This window comes from Mobula birostris, chromosome 17, assembly GCF_030028105.1.
Source record: "Mobula birostris isolate sMobBir1 chromosome 17, sMobBir1.hap1, whole genome shotgun sequence".
In the NCBI taxonomy this organism is placed as follows: Eukaryota; Metazoa; Chordata; class Chondrichthyes; order Myliobatiformes; family Myliobatidae; genus Mobula; species Mobula birostris.
Genome location: NC_092386.1, coordinates 28,862,849 through 28,881,333, shown reverse-complemented (window position 1 = coordinate 28,881,333; position 18,485 = coordinate 28,862,849). Strand labels below are relative to the sequence as shown.

Sequence of the window (18,485 nt, the reverse complement as noted above, 5' to 3'; positions counted from 1 at the left end):
ATTTCGCTAATGAAGATCAGAAAGTTCTGACCTTTGACCGAAGATGGATGCGGTTTCCTTCTTTCCACATTTCAGTTTCTATTGTTTGTCCAGGAAAGACTGGTTTTGCAAAACGAACCTGTTGAAAAGATTATTTCTAACAGTAACCATTCTAACATTATAAAGAATATACAGCCACTGAAAAGGTAAATATAGTTTAATGTACTGGCTCCTAACAATCGTCAAGTCTGTTGCATCATAAATAGATACATTTCCAAAAAACACCAAAATATATAGAAATGTGTAGTCCTAAGTTACCGATAATGCGCACATCAACATGCCCGCAGATTTATATGCAAGGACAGCTCTTCCTGTTATTCTTGCACATAATTTTGCACATTTTAATCAAATGCATTATGGGTTTTGTAATTAATAACAAACTTACCATATTTCTCTTGCCAACATGAAGTCTGCAAATTACTTTGAATTACAAACCACTGAAGCAGGAAATATATAAACCTAGTTTTAACTACTGAGGCAGACAGCAAAATTATTCCAGAAAAGCAAGGCATTTAGGTCATATCACATTGCCCAGGATTTGGAAACTGGAACCAAAATTGTTTTGATAATTGGATGAAAAGGGTGACAATCAAGGTGTGTTTTGTGACTAAAAATCTGTGACAAGTGGCATGTGGCAGAGATCAGTACAGGAACCTTTGCATTTTGTCACATTAACACTCCAATCTGATGTATGAGAGGCAAGATGAATAAGTTTACAAATCGTATTGTAAACTTATAAATCTGATTAAAATTGATGGTACAGTTGATAGTGAAAAGACTAACCCTCTGTTGGAGAACAACACTGGTGAGTTAGTAACTTAGGCAAAGCAATGACACAAAGAACTTAATCCTGAACAGTATGAGATTTTACATTTTAGAAGGACTACTAATGGCAGGAACAAATTGATATGATTCCAGGAAGTACAAGAACAGAGGTATCTTGGTATTAGCATCCATGAATCCACCTAGTGAAGTAGCACAAGCAGCAAAGGTGGTTTAGGCAGTATATCTATATCCTATAGGAATTATGCCTTCATTGTCAGAATATCAGAGCAAGAGGTTGTGGTTCAACTTCGTAATACACAAGTTAGGCTACAGAAGGAATACCTTGCAGATGTCTGGTCACCACACTGCAGGAAGGATGTTATTGCACTAAGTAATGCTGAGGAAGTTTATCATGATGTTGCCTGGATTGAACAATGGAATGAAGGGAGATTGGATAAACTAGGTTTTTTTCCTGGAAATGGAGAAAGCTGGGGGGACCTGGTAAGTGTACAATATTATGAGGGGCTTAGATAGGACTGATATAGAGGCATTCCTGCCCCTGACCCCAACCCGAACAGCAGAGATGGCTGAATCAGAGGTGGGGAAGGGGTGACTAAAGAGGTTTAGGAAGGATTTCAGGTAGAAGTTTTTCTCTCAAAGGGTGGATGAAGTCTGGAACACACTGCCTGAAAGGTTGCTGGATCAGGTACTCTAAAAAATATTTAAGAAACTGAACGAGCACATGTTCTAACACCACAGTTTGTGTATAATTGATAAATAAAACACGTTTGCACAAAGAGCTAAACCAATCCAGTGCTCAGTGAATAAGACAATACAAATGCCACATCAGATATAAAATCTGAAGCTTTATACCTTGATTGCCTTGAATTTTGTCACATCGTTATTTGCAAACTGCTTTAAGACATGCCGTGCAGCAAACCCCATAGAACACAATCCATGCAGAATAGGCTTTCTGAACCCTTTATAGAATAAAAAAAAAGTTTGATCAATCTGATATTTTTTCATAGTTCTAATAGACTAAAATATTACATAATATATACATTTTCCTGCCACTGTTATAGTTTTTAACAGGCTTCAGTGTTGCTATAATCCTTCACCAAAGGATTGCAGATGTTGCACAAATGTTGCAATTTTCTCATTCTACCGAAGACTGTAAGCTTTAGCTTCAGGTAAAGACATGTTTTGTGGGATCCTACCACCAAACACATTTTTACCTCTCACCCATTCTCTGCTTTCTCGGCAGGGAACACTCACTCCTTGATTCACTTGTCCATTCATCTCTCCCCACTGATCTCCCTCCTGGCACTTATCCCTACAAGTGAAAGAAGTGCCACACCTGCCCATTTCACCACCCCCTTCACCTCCATTCTGGGACCCAAACAGTCCATCTAGATGAGGCAACACTTCACGTTTAAGTCTGTCAAGGACATCAGCTGTATCTGGTGCAGCCTTCTACATTGAGGCCCAATGTAGGTTTGGAGGCTGCTTTGTCGAGCACCTTAGCTCCATCTGCAACAAGGAGGATCTCCCAATGGCCAACCAATTTGTGAATACATGGCTCCTCCGTGGAGAGAGTTAAGTGCACCAAGTTCCTGGGATTTCACATCACAGATTACATCTCCTGGTTCCTTAAAATCACTCCCCTGAACAAGACACAGCAGCAGCTCCACTTTCTAAGCAGATTGAGGCAAGCGAGGCTCACCCCCTCCCCCACCTTAACTGCATTTTACAGGAGAACCATTGAGAGCATCCTGACAAGTTGCATCTCCATCTGGTATGGGAGCAGCCAAGCATCAGACCAGAAGTGCTACAAAGGACTGTGAGAACACCTGAGAGAACAATAGGGTTCTCCCTACCATCCACTGGGGATATTTATCAGGAGTGCTGTGTACCTAGGGCCCTTAGTATTAAGGATCCCATTCATCAGTATCGTCTTTGACTTTCTACCATGAGGCAGGAGACTCCAATGCATAAAGACAAGAACAGTCATGGTGGGAAACAGTTTCTTCCCTCAAGCCATTAGGCTTTTGAACTCCCCTGCTGCATCATATTTGAAGTGTCGCTGGTTAACCTGTTTCATACCTTACAATGTTCAATTTGCTTACTTTAGTTTGTCATTATGTGAGATTAATCTATATACATTATATGGTTAAATACATTATCTATACAGTGCCTAAAAAAAGTATTCAACCCCCTCTTGGAAGTCTTCATGTTTATTGTTTTACAACATTGAATCACAGTGGATTTAATTTGGCTTTTTTTAGACTGATCAACAGAAAAAGACTTGTGTCAAAGTGAAAACGGATATCTACAAAGTGATCTAAATTAATTACAAATCTAAAACACAAAATAATTGATTACGTAAGTACTTTCCCTCTTTAATATGACACACCAAATCATCACTGGTGCAGCCATTTGGTTTTAGAAGTCACTTAATTAGTTAAACAGACATCACTGTATGCAGTCAATTGTGGTAAAAATACACCATTATTTGGATGGTCCAACTGCTGGTGAATCAGTATCCTGGCAAAAACTACACCATGAAGACAAAAGTTGGAAGAAGGTTCTACGGTCTGATGAAACCAAAACTGAGCTTTTTGACCATCAGACTAAACACTGTGTTTGACATAAGCCAAACACCACACATCATCAAAAACACACCAACCCAATGGTGAAGCATGGTGGTGGCTGCATCATGCTGTGGGGATGCTTCACCGCAGAAGGCCATGGAAGGCTTGTGAAGGTAGGGGGTAAAATGAATGCAGCAAAGTACAGGAAAATCCTGGAGGAAAACCTGATGCAGTCTGCAAGAGAACTGCAACTTGGGAGAAGATTTGTTTTCCAGCAAGACGATAACCCCAAGCATAAAGCTAAAGTTACAAAAGAATGGATTAAAAACAATAAAGTTAATGTCCTGAAGTGGCCAAGTCAGAGTCCAGACCTCAATCCAATTGAGGATTTGTGGCTGAACTTGAAAAGGGCTGTTCACACCCTATCCTCATGCAATCTAACAGAGCTTGAGCAGTTTTGTAAAGAAGAATGGGGAAAAACTGCAGTATCCAGATGTGCAAAGCTGATAGAGATCTATCCACACAGACTCAAAGCTATAATTAGTGTATCTACTAAGTACTGACTGGAAGGAGGTGAGTATGCAATCAATAATTTTGTGTTTAATAATTGTAATAAATTTAGACTGGTTAGTAGATATTTGCTTTCACTTTGATACAAAAGAGTCTTTTCTATTGATCAGTGTTAAAGAAGCCAAATTAAATCTACTGTGATTCAATGTCATAAAACAATAAAACATGAAAACTTCCGGGGGCGGGTATGGAAGGGATGCTGGCTGAATACTTTTCATAGGCACTGTATGTATATAGTTAAATGACAATAAACCTGACTTAACTTGACATGATTTAATTTCCATCCCGATTCTCATTCTGACATGTCATAGCTCTTCGACTACCAAGATATTACCTCCAACCTAACGGCATAAATATCAATTTCTCCAGCTTCTGGTAATTTCTTTCCCTTCCCCCTTCTCTCTGCTTCTATTCCCTATTCTGGCTCCCCTCTTACCTCTTCTGTTTATCTCCCCGCCTATCAAATTTCAAAGTAAATATATTATCAAAGTATGTACTGTACATATCATGATACACTACCCTGAGATTCATTTTCTTCCAGGCATTTACAGTAGAGACAAAGAATCAGAATAGAATCAATGAAAAACTACAAAGATTGGTGATGTGCAAAAGATGATAAACTGTGTAAATGCAATAAGAAAAACATAATAATAAAAATAAATATATATTCTAGAGTCCTTGAAAGTGAATCTAAAGGTTGTGGAATCGGTTCAGTGTCAAGGCGAGTGAAGTTATCCGCACTAGTTAAGGAACCTGATGATTATTGGGACCCAAGGCTCCTGTACCTCCTTCCTGCCGGCAGCTGCAAAAAAAGAGCATTGCTTCAATTATGGGGGGTCCTTGATGATGGATGCTGCTTTCTTGCAGCAGCAATCCTTATCGATATGCTGAATTGTAGGGAGGGCTTTCCCTGTGATGGACTACGTTGTACCACTATTTTTACCAGGCTTTTCTGTACATGCGGATTGGCATTTCCACACCAGGCTGTGCTGCAGCTAGTCTAGATGCTCTCAACAGTGTATCTATATATATTCGTAAAGTTTTAGATGACATGCGGAATCTGTGCAAACTACTATGAAAGTAGATGAGTTGCCATGTCTTCTTTGTAATGGCACTTCCGCACTGAATCTAAGACAAATCCTCTGAAATAATAATTTCTTTCCAACTCTGATCCCCTGATAAGGACAGGCTTATGGACCTTCAATTTGCTCCTCCTACAGCCAATAATCAGTTCATCTATCTATCTACTAGTTATCAGTTCTCTCCTGTGCCCCCTTCCTTCCCTTTCTCCTCTCCTATCAGACTCCTCCTTTGTTAGCCCTTTAGTTTTTCCACCTCTCACTTCATTCCCCTTCCACCATCCATGCACCTTCCCCCCCCACACCTGCTTCACCCATTACTTTCTAGCATGTACTTCATCCTCTCCCTCCACCTTGTTATTCTGTCTCCTCCTCCCTTTATTTTGAGTTCTAATTAAGGGTCTCGGCCTGAAACGTTGACTCTTTATTCCTTTCCACAGATGCTGCCTGACCTGCCGACTTCCTCCAGCATTTTGTGTGTTACTCTGGATTTCCAGCATCTGATGACTTTTGTGGCTGACAGTCAGATTTTCTTTTAAGGTGTGTAAATTTGCATCTTTATAATCTGTTCAATATCAGTTTCTGTCCAACTTCTTAAAAAAATGAATTAAACACCATTTAATTTACAGGATAGCAAATAGTGCTGAAAGCAATCAATGCCAAAAATTGATATTTTGATGATTAGCGCAATGATTTCAGTTTTTGTTCCTTTTGATCAGTTAAAGAAATAGATAAATAGAGTTAAAATCCTATGAACCAGCATGCCTGGGACTTTGAAGGTGCTAGATAAGTAGATTTTCTGGACTGTTGGTTGTTATTCCATCAATATCCAAGTTACTTTTAATTGACTTTTTTTAAGCTATTGCACTGTAGTACAATATTTTTTCCAGTGAACCTGGTAAGTTTATAGCGTGCACAGGGACCAAGATCCCAGTCAGTTGGAAGACAAGTCAGCAGTCAATACCTGGTAAGTCATGTGCTCAACACTGAGGCTTCTAAATAGTGTTAGATATTTAAGGTAATCCTGAAGCTGCAGAAGAGTAACCTGATCTTTTTATTAGAACACAGATCAAATTAGAGAAAAATACATGCTAAAATATGCCATAGAACCTAACCTATGTTCTGAACTTTCCTGCTGAGACTTTAGACCATGACACAGGAGCAGACTAAGGCCATTCAGCCCATATCTTCTGTTCCATCATTTCATTATGACTGATTTATTATCATTGTCAACCCCATTCTCCTGCTTTCTCCCCATAACTTTTGACACCTGACTAAACAAGAACCTATCAACCTCCACTTTATAAATATCCAATGACTTGGACTCCATAACTATCTGTTCCAATGAATTCCAGATTTCAGTACCCGCTGGTTTAAGAAATGCCCCATCATCCCTGTTCAAAATGGATAACCCTCTATTATGAGGCTGTGTCCTCTGCTCCTAGACTACTCCACTGTAGGAAACATTCTCTCCACCTTCATTCTATCTGGGCCATTCAATATTCGATAGGTTTCAATGAGATCCCCCTCAATCCTCTAAATTCTAATGAGTACGGGCCTAGAACCATCAAATGCTCTTCATACGTTAACTTTTTCATTCCCAGAACCATTCGTGTGAACTTCTGGATCCTCTCCAATGGCAGTACATCATCTCTTAGATAAAACTGCTCACAATACTCATTGCAGTCTGGCAAATACCTTATAAAACCTCAGCATTACAACCTTGCTTTTATATTCTAGTCCTCTTGAAATGAATGCTAGAAATACATTTGTCTTCCTTACCACCAACTCAACCTGCAAGTTAACCTTTAGGGAACCCTACATGAGGAATTCCAAGTCCCACTCTACCCTGATTTTTGGAATTTCTCCCCATTTAGTAAATATTCTGTGCCTTTATTCTTTCTACCAAAGTGCATGACCATACATTTCCTTACACTATACTCCATCTGCCACTTCTTTGCTCATTCTCCTTATTTAAGTCCTTCGGCAGACTCCCTGCTTCCTCAGCACTACCTGCCCCTCCATCTATGTATCATCCACAAACTTTGCCACAAAGTTGTCATCCAAATCATTGATATTAACATGAAAAGAAGCAGTCTTAGCACCGACACCTGCAGAACACCACTAGTCACTGGCAGACAACAGAAAAGCTCCTTTTTATTCCCATTCTGTCTCCTGTCAGTCTGCCAATCTTTTATCCATGATATTATCTTTCCTGTAATACCATGGGTTCTTATCTAAAGCAGCCTCATGTGCAGCATTTTTTTTAAAGGCCTTCTGAAAATCCAAGTAAACAACATCTACTGACTCTTCTTTGTCTGTCCTGCTTGTTATTTCCTCAAAGAATTCCACAGATTTCTCGGGCAAAATTTCACCTCAAGGGAAACCATAGTGACTTTGGCCTATTTTATCATGTGCCTCAAAGTAACCCGAAACCTCATTCTCCAACATTTTCCCAACCGTTGAAGTCCGGCTAACTAGCTTATAATTTCCTTCTTCTGCCTCCCTCCCTTCTTAAAGACGAGAGTGACATTTGCAATTTTCCAGTCCTCTGGAACCATTCCAGAATCTAGCATTTCTTGAAAGATCATTACTATTGCCTCCAGAATCTCTTCAACCACCTCTTTCAGAATCCTGGATTGTAGTCCATCTGGTCCAGGTGACTTATCTACCTTCAGACTTTTTAGCTTCACAAGCACCTTCTCTTCAGTAATAGCAATTACACTCACTTCTGCTCCCTGACAACTGTCGAATTTCTGGCATACTACCAGTGTCTTTCACAGTGAAGACTGATGCAAAATATTTATTCAGTTCGTCCACTGTTTCCTTGTCCCCCATTACTATCTCTCTAGCATCATGTTCCAGCAGTTTAATATCTACTCTCATCTCTCTTTTACTCTTCATGTATCTGAATTTTCCTATAGACCTATATTTTCCCTATACTTCTTGAAGTTTTAAAATAACGTTTGGAGTGAACACGAGTTACTACTATATACAAGATATAAAGTAACAGCTAAAATAAGATGGATGAATTATTTTCTCATGTGCATCCAATAAATTCATGAATTATAGAGTATCTCATGGCTTGGCCTTGGTAAGATCCCAAATTGCATATGACCATTTGCTGGTTGCAGCTTTAACATGTGGCTGTTCTGCTTCTTGCAACACACATTTTAGTTATTCTTGAATTGCTATATTTCACCATACCACATGGCTCTTGCTTGCCAAATAGTAAATAAAGCTTGTCAGCTAGCTTATCTCTTATCAGCCCTCACTGGAAGTTCCTCTCCTCAACACCTATGTTGAACCCATTGCCAAGATGTACAGGATACATGTTGCAACTTCGTGTAGGTGGTTGTAGTGATAGTGCAGCCTTCTTCCACTGAAATAAGGAAGCTCCTGCACAGCTACAGGTGTCTTATTTGCTGTACTGTAACTCTTGAGTTACAGCTCTATAAAACTCTAATGAGACCACATTTGGAGTATTGGGTTCAGTTCTGGTTCCCTCATTACAGTAAGGAAGTGGAAGCTTTAGAGAGGATGCAGAGGAGATTTACCAGGCTACTGCCTGGATTAGAGAGCATTTGTTATGACGATAGGTTGAGTAAACTAGGGGATTTCCCTTTGGAGCAAAGGAGGGTAAGAGGTGACTTGAAAGAAGTGTATAAGATAAAAGACACAGATAGAGTGGAAAACCAGACCCTTCCCTTAGGTGGAAATAGCTAAATTCAGGGTTCATAAATTTAAGGTACAGTCGGCCTTCTGTATCCACGGGTTCCGCATCGGCGGATGCAACCAACTGCGGATCAAAAATATTTGAAAAGAAAATTCCAGAAAGTTCCAAAAAGCAAAACTTGAATTTGCCACGCACCAAGCACTACGCTGAATCCACGCGAATGAAGTGATGTGTAGGCATACCCTGCTGTAGCCTCCCGCCATTTCACAGATCCTCAGTCTCTCTCTGGCACTCGTTTGAGCATTGCTTGCCTCACGTCTCGTTCCTTTGCTACTTGTGTTGTGAGCGAGAGGAAAGAGTTTAAGGCTAGTAAGGAATGGCTGGCTAGCTATGTAAAGCGCTACAGCCACAAGAACTTAAAGATCACGGGAGAATCGGCATTGGCAGCATCAGCGTTCCCAGAAGAGCTACGATGGGTGCGTCTGTACTGAACATGTACAGACTTTTTTTCTTGTCATTATTCCCTAACAATACAGTAAAACAACTATTTACAAAGCATTTACATTGTATTAGGTATTATAAGTAATCTAGAGATGATTTAAAGTATACGGGAGTATGTGCGTAGGTTATATGCAAATACTATGCCATTTTATATAAGGGACTTGAGCATCCACGGATTTTGGTATCCGCGGGGGGTCCTGGAACCAATCCCCCGCGGATACCAAAGGACTACTATAATTAGAGGAAAGTATGGGGGGGGGGGGTCAGAAGTACTGTTTTTTTTTTAAACGTAGAGTAGTAGGTGCGTGAAGCATGCTGCCAAGGTAGTAGAGGCACATTCATCAAAGAATGTGGAGGGTTATGTGAGAGGGAAGCGTTAAAAGGTCAGTGCAGAATTTTGGGCTACAGAACAGTACAGCACAGTACTGCCCTATGTTGTATGTCCTATCTGTTTATATATTTATTTCCTGTTTGCTTTGAAGGAACTGTATTAAAATGAATCATTGAGTAAAATGTTGAATTGAGTAATCAGTTTTTCTTACATTGTCTTTAACCTTATTTTAATACATTACATTAAACAAAACCTACTACAAAAAAGACTAAAACAATATCCTATTTCTTTTACCTTTTCAATCAAATCAGTTGATAGATTTTTTTTGAAAGTATCACAAACCTAAAAGTAGTGGTGAGAGCTGTTACTCTTAATATCATAGCAGCATTCACTAAAACATGATAACAAGGTGCCCTAATAAATTGGCCAATCAGAATGAAATGAAAAACTTTCTCTACACTGAAATCATACCAAGGTGCAGTAAGGTGATTACAGTTGCAGGTCACCAAGCTATGTCTACAGGATGCTTCATGAAGAACTTCCACCTTCAACATGCTAAACAATATACCTTTGTCATACTATGAATGGAGCTGTTTACTGATAATTCCAGCCTTAGTTCCAATAGCAACACAAATTATCATGAAGCGCCACTACCCCACCATAGGAAGCTGTTCTAAGGATTGTTTTGTATCTGAATCTCCTAACAGATGCTCGCATTTTCTACTACTAGTCCGCTACCATCCCTGCCTACAGTCTTATGTTTTTAAAGAAACAATGGAAAACAAAATGAAAAAAAAAATCAAATGAGAAAGTGAAAAAAATCAATGCTCAAAACATAAAACTACTCTTTGTAAAAAAAGCGCCTGCCCTGCAGATTTCCTTTGAACTTACCTCCTCTGACTTTCAATACATGCTTTCTAGTATTGGATACTAACCCGGAGAAAAAACACTGGCTGTCTATCTATGCCCCAACTTTATAAATCTCATCAGGTTTCCCCTCAGTCTCTGATACTCCAGAGATACCAACACAAGTTTATCCAACGTCTCCTTACACCACACGACCACTAATACAGGGAGCATCCTGGTTCAAATTTCAAAATAAATTTATTATCAATGTACATATATGTCACCATGTATGGACCTGAGATTCATTTTCTTGGTGTATACTCAATAAATCTATAGAATAATAACCATAACAGAATCAATGAAAGGCCAACCAACTAGGGTGTTCAACCATAGTGCAGAAGACAACAGATTGTGCAAGTACAAGAAGAAGTAGTAATAACAATAAATAAATAAGCAATAAAATTGAGAAGTTAAGATGAAGAGCCCCTGAAAGTGAGTTCATTGGTTGAGGCAACATTTCAATGATGTGGTGAGTGAAGTTATTCCTCTTTGGTTCAAGAGCCTGACTGTTGAGGAGTAGTAACTGTTCCTGAACGTGGTGTTGCGCGAGTCCTGAGGATCCAGTACCTTTGTCTTGATGGCCACAGCGAGAGGAGAGTATGTCCTGAATTGGGGAGGGTGTTGTTCCCACTGAGATAGCATCTGCTGTGGACCTGCTACTTCAGTAAGCAAACTGAAACAGATCTAAGTTGCAGGCAGGAGTTGATATGTTTCATCGCCAAACTTTCAAGACACTTAACTGTAAATGTAAGTGCTACCAGACCCTGTCTTTAATACTTGATCAGGTACCCAACTGGGCCAATGCTTTTCGTGGATTCACCCTCCTCTTCTACATCATCTCCAATGCTTTGACATTGTCCCTATAATAGGGTGAGCAGAAATGAAGGCAATACTCCAGATGCAAGTTGAGTCAGTGGAAAGGAAGACAAATGCAACTAGATTCATTTCAAAAGAACTAGAATACAGAAGCATGGATGCAATGCTGAAGCTTTATGAGACACTGGTGAGACCCCACTTGGAGTATTGTGTGCAGTTTGGGCCCCTTATCTAAGAAAGGATGGTACAGCCTCAGAATAGAAAGGAATCCCTTTAGAGCAGAGAGAACGAGGAATTTCACTCACCAGAGGGTGGTGTATCTGTGGAATTCTTTGTTAAAGATAGCTATGGAGGCCAAGCTATTGTATATATTTAAAGCAGAGGTTGATAAGTTCTTGATTAGTTAGGGCATCAAAGATTATGACATGAACTCAGATGGAGGCGGAGTGACGATGGCGCTAAACGGCGACTCCTTTGCTTGCATCTTCGGAAACAGCTCTATTTCCATCTTTAATTGGAGGGAGGAGAAGATGGCAGTGTGACGCAGCGCGCGCAGCTCTCCAGTGAAATGATATCGTATCTGTTAAATAGGGGCCATGGACAATTCTGATTTGATGAAGACAGACGTGAGAAGCAGAGGAACATCTGGAGAAATTTCTGAAATGCCTGGTTCGCTGCTGTTGTAACTGAGCGATCGAGAATCTCTGGAGGGTAGGCCCCAAAATCCCCAGCTTTGCCTGCTGCTGGCGACCGAGGCTGAGGTCGAAACGCTCGGATAGACATGGTGCTCGGTACTGGTGTCAGAGGGCTGATCAGAGCTCGAAGTTTTCGGACGACTCAGAGTCAGACTGTGGTCGGGCATGGCAGGGAGAGTTTTCTTCCTTCTCCCGTCTGCGTGAGATGTGGGACTTTCGAGAAACTTTGAACTTTTTTTTACTGTGCCATGGCCTGTTCTTCATCAAGTTATGGTATTGTTGCACTGTTGTAACTATATGTTATGATTATGTGGTTTTGTTAGTTTTTCAGTCTTGGTCTGTCCTGTGTTTTTGTGATATCACATCGGAGGAATATTGTATCATTTCTTAATGCACGCATTACTAAATGACAATAAAAGAGGACTGCGTGTCCTCATAATCTAATCTAATCTATTTTTCCCTTTCAGGGTTCTTCTGAAGACCCTACCTGGAGTTACATGCAGACTTCGGTTCTTTGCGGGAATGGGACCCATTCTCGGGGTTTCAGGACCGGCCATTGTTCAGAACGCCAAGGGTTCAACTTGTGAGTCCGGCTTGTATTTGAAAGCCTAAGATCTCAGGGCTCTGGAGATCAAGGGTCGGTGTCACGGCAGGAGACTCGTGTGTCATCGGGAAAATCTTTTGTTGTGGGCCCGAAGACCCAAGATCTTTACAATCGGCAGCTACAGAGCTCATTAAAAGCAACAAAAAGGACTTATTAACATAGTAAGCCAGCTGGTTACTGTTACGTCTCCCGCTCGCTGTGAAAATGGGGGACAACTCCCTCTCCTTTATTAGGTTTGTCGAATGCCGGATGAAATGCGATAGTCTTTGGGGTAACTGCAAGGTCTGTGTCTTTGCTATTGCCTAGCTCATGCTTGTGCTCAGCAGCGGGTGCGCTTTTTTTTGTTGGGGGGCAAGGGGGGATTGTTGCCTTGCTGCCACTTATGCAGGAGGGAAGCTGGGGGAGGACTTTGGGGTTCTCGCATTTAACTCTCATTCATTCTTTGGGACACTTCTGTTTTTGTGGATGTTTACAAAGAAAAAACACATCAGGATGTATATTGTATACATTTCTCTGACATTAAATTGGACCTTTGAACCTTTGAAATCATTAGAATGGAGTTGAATGGTGGAACAGACTTGATGGGCCAAATTTTGTAAATCTGCTCTTATGTCTTATGGTCTTATGACTGGTTTACATTTGCCAGTTAACATGCATATAAACAATTTTAACAAAAAATAAAGCTAAGTTTATTGCTACTTACCTTCTTGACTAAGATACTACCGCCTACAACTTGTTACTATTACTGCCCAAAATCTAGTCAGATCATTATTTCAACATCATGGCTACAAGGACAGAAACAGTGACTGGTAGCTCAATTTGTAACCCATCAGTCTTTCCCTTATCTGAAAAGTTCATATTCATTGATTACCAGAAACAATACCACTGCGACAATAATGAGGTAACGACACCACCCAAGCAGAAGCAACTTGCTCATATCAATTCTCAAGTCATTGCCATTGATATCCTTCTCCTCCTCCTCTTCCAGCCCTTTATCTTTCAACCCACCTGGCCTCACCTATCACCTTTGAGCTCGCCCTCCTTCCCCTCCCCCCAGCTTTTCATTCTGGCATCTCACGCCTTCCTTTCCAGTCCTGAAGCAGGGTCTCAGCCCAAGATGTTGACTGTTTATTCATTTCCACAGATGATATCTGACTTGTTGAGTTCCTCCAGTGCTCTGTGTGTTACTCTGTATTTCCAATATCTACAGAATCTCTTGTGTTTTTCATATCCTTTAGTCTATCACAGCTGTAGGATAACTGCAAAATGTATTATTCTCAAGCACTATGATAGCTCACAAAGTTTTTACTGACACATCATATCTCTTTGATTTATATTGCTAAGATAAGAATAGTGGACACAGCCTCATATCCCCAAAACCCAAGAGGAAAAGTGAAACATGAGTGACAAGAAGAATTAAAGATGGTATTAAGCCAACAGTATAAACTTGTAAAATTGCCAGAAACTGCAGTAGTCCTGAGAATTGGGACAAATTTACAACTCAGCAAAGGAAGAACAAAGGCAAGATGAGAGTACACAGTCATAAAACCTAAATATTTACTAGAGCAACACATACAAAATGCCAGACGAACTCAGGTCAGGCAACATCTATGCTGAGGAATAGAGCTGACGTTTTGGGCTGAGATCCTTCATCAGGGCTGGAAAGAAAGAAGGCCGAAGCCAGAATAAGAAGGTGGAGGGAGGAAGAGAGCACAAGCTAGCAGGTGATATGTGAAACCATATAGGGGGAAGGTGGGTGGGTAATGGCGGGGAAGAGAGATGAAGTGAGAAGCTGGGAGGTGATAAGTGGAAAATGTAAAGGCTGTTGAACAATTTCTTCTCCTCCCCCCCCTCCCTTAACTTTCTTATTCTGGCTTCCTTTCTAACCCTGATGAAAGGTCTTGGCCCAAAACATTACATTGACTGTTTATTCCCTCTATGGATGCTGCCTGACCTGCTGTGTTCCTTCAGCAATTTGTGGATGTTGCTCTGTATCTCCAGCATCTGCAGAATCTCGTTTTTCTAAAAAATTAGTAAGTTTTTATACGTGAACTAAAAGCAAAAGGCTAGCATGGACAAATGTGGTCCCATTGCAGAGACTGGCAGAAGTATTTACAATTTATAATTGGGAATAAGGAATCTGCAGTGAGATCAATTAATTTGCATCTGTCTTTAAGAAGAAAATACACAAAATGTGCCAAGTTATGAACTTGAAGAAAGATGTAAAGAGGATTCAGGAGCCATGGAGAAGACAAGCAAATAAATAAAAACATAAATGGAATACAATGTGAGAGTGTGAGGTCATCCATTTCAGTGCACCTAACATAAAAGTACACAATTTGTTAAATGGTGAAAGATTGGGCAAGGTCAATATTCAAAGAGACTTGGGTGCACTGATTCACAAGCTCAATTCACAGGTACGAACAGCAATTTAGGAGGGCAAATGGTATGTTAGCCTTTACCAAAAGATATTTGATTTCAGAGGCAAGGAAGCCTTTCAAAGATAAGGAACAGCCTTATTTGTCACATGTACATCAATACATACAGTAAATTGTGAAATTTGTGTCAATGATCAACACAGTCCAAGCAGCAACTTACAAGTGTCACCATGCTTCTGACAACAACATAGTATGTCCACAACTTACTAACCCATACATTTTTGGAATGCTCAAAGAAATCATTGCACCTGGAGGAAACCCTTTTGTCACAGGGAGAATGTACAAACATGTACAAACTTACAAACTCCTTACAGATTCTTACTGCACTTATATAGTCTGCCTTTGAGAACATACTGAACGTAACTAAGCCAAAAGCCATGGATGAACCAGGAGATTAATAGTCTGCTGAGGGCTAGATCTGCGGCATTCAAAATTGGTGATCCAGAACTATACAACAAGTCCAAGTGCGACGGAAAAGCAATTCCAATTGAAGATAAAGACCAAATAGGATGCACATCATCTCTGGCAGGGTTTACAGGCCATTACATCGTAAAAGGAGGAACTTAATATCATGAATGGCTGTGATGTTTCCAGATGAACTCAATGCCTTTTATACAGGCTTTGAAACAGATAATGAAACTACATCTATGGAAGTCCATGCAGTATTTGGTGACTCCGTAACTTTGTTTCAGAGTTTGACATCAGAACTTCTTTCATGAAAGTAAACTCTCGCAAGCTGTCAGGCTCTGATGGTGTACCTGGTAGGGTGCCGAAAACCTGTGCCATTCTCCAGATGGCGCTCACGCAGTGAGGTCACTTCTTGGCTTCACTCCGTTACTTTTTCATTTTATACCTATGATCACCTTTATTTAATTCTATTTTTAGCTCTGGATTTTGAACTTCGAAGAGATGAGTAGAGAACCAGCTACAAAACCGGAAGTTCGAGACACTAAACCTGCAAAAGACACTGATGGCGACGGAAAAAAGAAACCCGATCCTAAACATCCTGAGATAACTTAAGAAGTGTTGACGAATTTGTTTCGAGATCATGCTGATGAAATACGCCGAAGCTTTAAAGAAGAGATTTCAGCAATTTTGCAAGCTTTTGGTGCGCTTGATCATCAAGTTCAACAGCAACAAAACACCATCACTGAATTGAAGGAAGATGCACGAAAGAAAGACGAAAAAATCAAGAGTTTGGAACAAGAAGTTTCTTCGACAGATAAACAGTTGGCGAGTCTTAAATTTAAGATTACTGATTTGGAAAACCGATCCAGAAGAAAGAATTTACGTTTAATTGGTCTCCCCGAGGGAGTTGAGACAGGAGACCCTTCAGTATTCTTCTCGAAACTTTTAAAGACTGTGTTTAGCTCTGAGTTCCTGGATGACCCTCCATTGCTTGACCGTGCTCACAGAATTTTTCGGAATAAATCAGATTCTGAAGCTAAACCGAGACCAGTAATTATCCGATTTCATTATGTTCATGTTAAAGAGCAACTCATACGAGTAGCCCGTCGGCAGGGAATGATTAAATTTGAAAACCATCAATTCCGGTTGTATGAGGACTCCAGCCCTGAGTTAATGAGAGCGCGATTGGCTTTCAAACCTCTGATGATGGAATGCTACCAAAAAGATCTTAAACCAGCGTTACTGTATCCCACTCGCTTAAGAATTTCTCCTCTGAACAGCTCACGACTTTTTTTCAACTCTAAAGTGCTGCTCGAAGATTTCTGGAAGAATTTGAATCAGCCACCACGGTTTAATTAATATACGATCTTTGGGATATTGGCTTTGGCATCTCGTGTTTTTTTTTTCAATTTCTATTAATCATACGATTCATTTTTGAAGATTGACTTTTATAAGTATAAGACTTTCAGTTTTGATCAGTAGTGTTGCTATTCTTTATACTTAATTTTACCGTTATTTTCTTTTTTTTTAATAATGTATGTGGGGGAATATTATGTTTTTTCCCGTGGCATAATTAAGATGGCATTTTGTTTTCTTCTTTCCATTATACTTTTGTTTTTTCACATTTCCATTTCCTTAATTTTAAAGAAAAATAAGGATCCCACTGAACGTGCGCCATACAGACCGATACCCTTATTGAATGTTGATTCCAAGATTTTTTCTAAAATACTAGCATCTAGGTTAGAAAAGGTATTACCTCAAATTATTTCTGCGGATCAAACTGGATTTATCAAAAATCGCTACTCATCCTTTAATATTAGGAGATTAATAAGTATTATTTATACTCCTTCACTGAGAACTCCAGAATGTGTTATCTCATTAGATGCTGAGAAACCTTTTGACAGAGTTGAATGGCCATATTTATTTACTACGCTTGAGAAGCTTAATTTTAGCCCGATATTTATATCCTGGATTAAATTGATATATCATACTCCCTTAGCTTCGGTATTGACTAACAATCAAAGATCTCCCTTTTTTCGATTATTTTGTGGCACTAGACAGGGCTGTCCTTTAAGTCCTTTGATATCATTTGATATTGCTTTAGAACCTTTAGCAATTGCAATTCGAGATTCACCGAACATTTTTGGGATTACTCGTGGGAAGGAGATACACAAGTTATCATTATATGCAGATGATTTACTATTATATATGTCTGACCCAGAAGAATCTATTCCTGCAACTTTATCCTTGTTGGATAAGTTCAGTAAATTTTCAGGTTACAAACTGAATCTTAATAAGAGTGAACTTTTTCCGTTAAATATGATGGTTCCAATTTATAAATATTCACCATTTAGATCAGTTACTGATCAATTTACTTACTTAGGAGTTAAAATTACTAAGAAGCACAAGGATTTATTTAAGTTTAATTTTTTACCCTTACTTGATCAGATTAAAGGTTTGATAACTAAATGGTCACCAATGTTTTTGTCATTAATTGGTCGGATCAACGCTGTTAAGATGATCATTTTACCTAAGTTTCTATATTTATTTCAAGCATTGTCAATTTTTATTCCAAAATCCTTTTTTGATAACGTTGATTCAAAAATTTCCTCATACATATGGCAGAATAAAAATCCTAGATTAGGTAAAAGACACTTACAGAAGCCCAAAAAGGAGGGTGGCTTAGCATTGCCAAACTTCAGGTTCTACTATTGGGCGATTAATATTCGTTATTTAAAATTTTGGACATGGAATTGGGATACAGTTCTAAGACCACAATGGGTCAATCTTGAATGCAATTCTGTTTCAGGATTTTTGTTGGGTTCTATTTTAGGGACCCCACTTCCTTTCGACGTTTCTAAACTGGATAAACAAATGGATAACCCAATAGTTAAATATACTCTTCGAATACGGTTTCAGTTTCGAAAAATTTTTGGACTGAATCAATTCATTTTAACTAGCCCTATTATATCTAATTTTCTTTTTCAACCTTCTTTTTTGGATCAAGCATATCTGGTTTGGAAAACAAAGGGTATAATACGTTTTTCTGATTTATTTTCAGATAAT

General features: G+C 39.5%; 1 protein-coding gene across 2 annotated transcripts in view; it reads right to left on the bottom strand.

Moving 5' to 3' along the window:
- Nucleotides 1–18,485, bottom strand: part of hsd17b4 (hydroxysteroid (17-beta) dehydrogenase 4) — a 121,640-nt gene that overhangs the window by 25,791 nt on the left and 77,364 nt on the right. For both annotated transcript variants that reach the window (XM_072281451.1, XM_072281452.1), the window contains 2 exons: nt 1,678–1,784; nt 32–118 (listed from right to left, as the gene is read on the bottom strand). In XM_072281451.1, the coding sequence (XP_072137552.1) occupies nt 32–118; nt 1,678–1,784 (194 nt within the window). The remainder of the gene's footprint in view (nt 1–31; nt 119–1,677; nt 1,785–18,485) is intronic.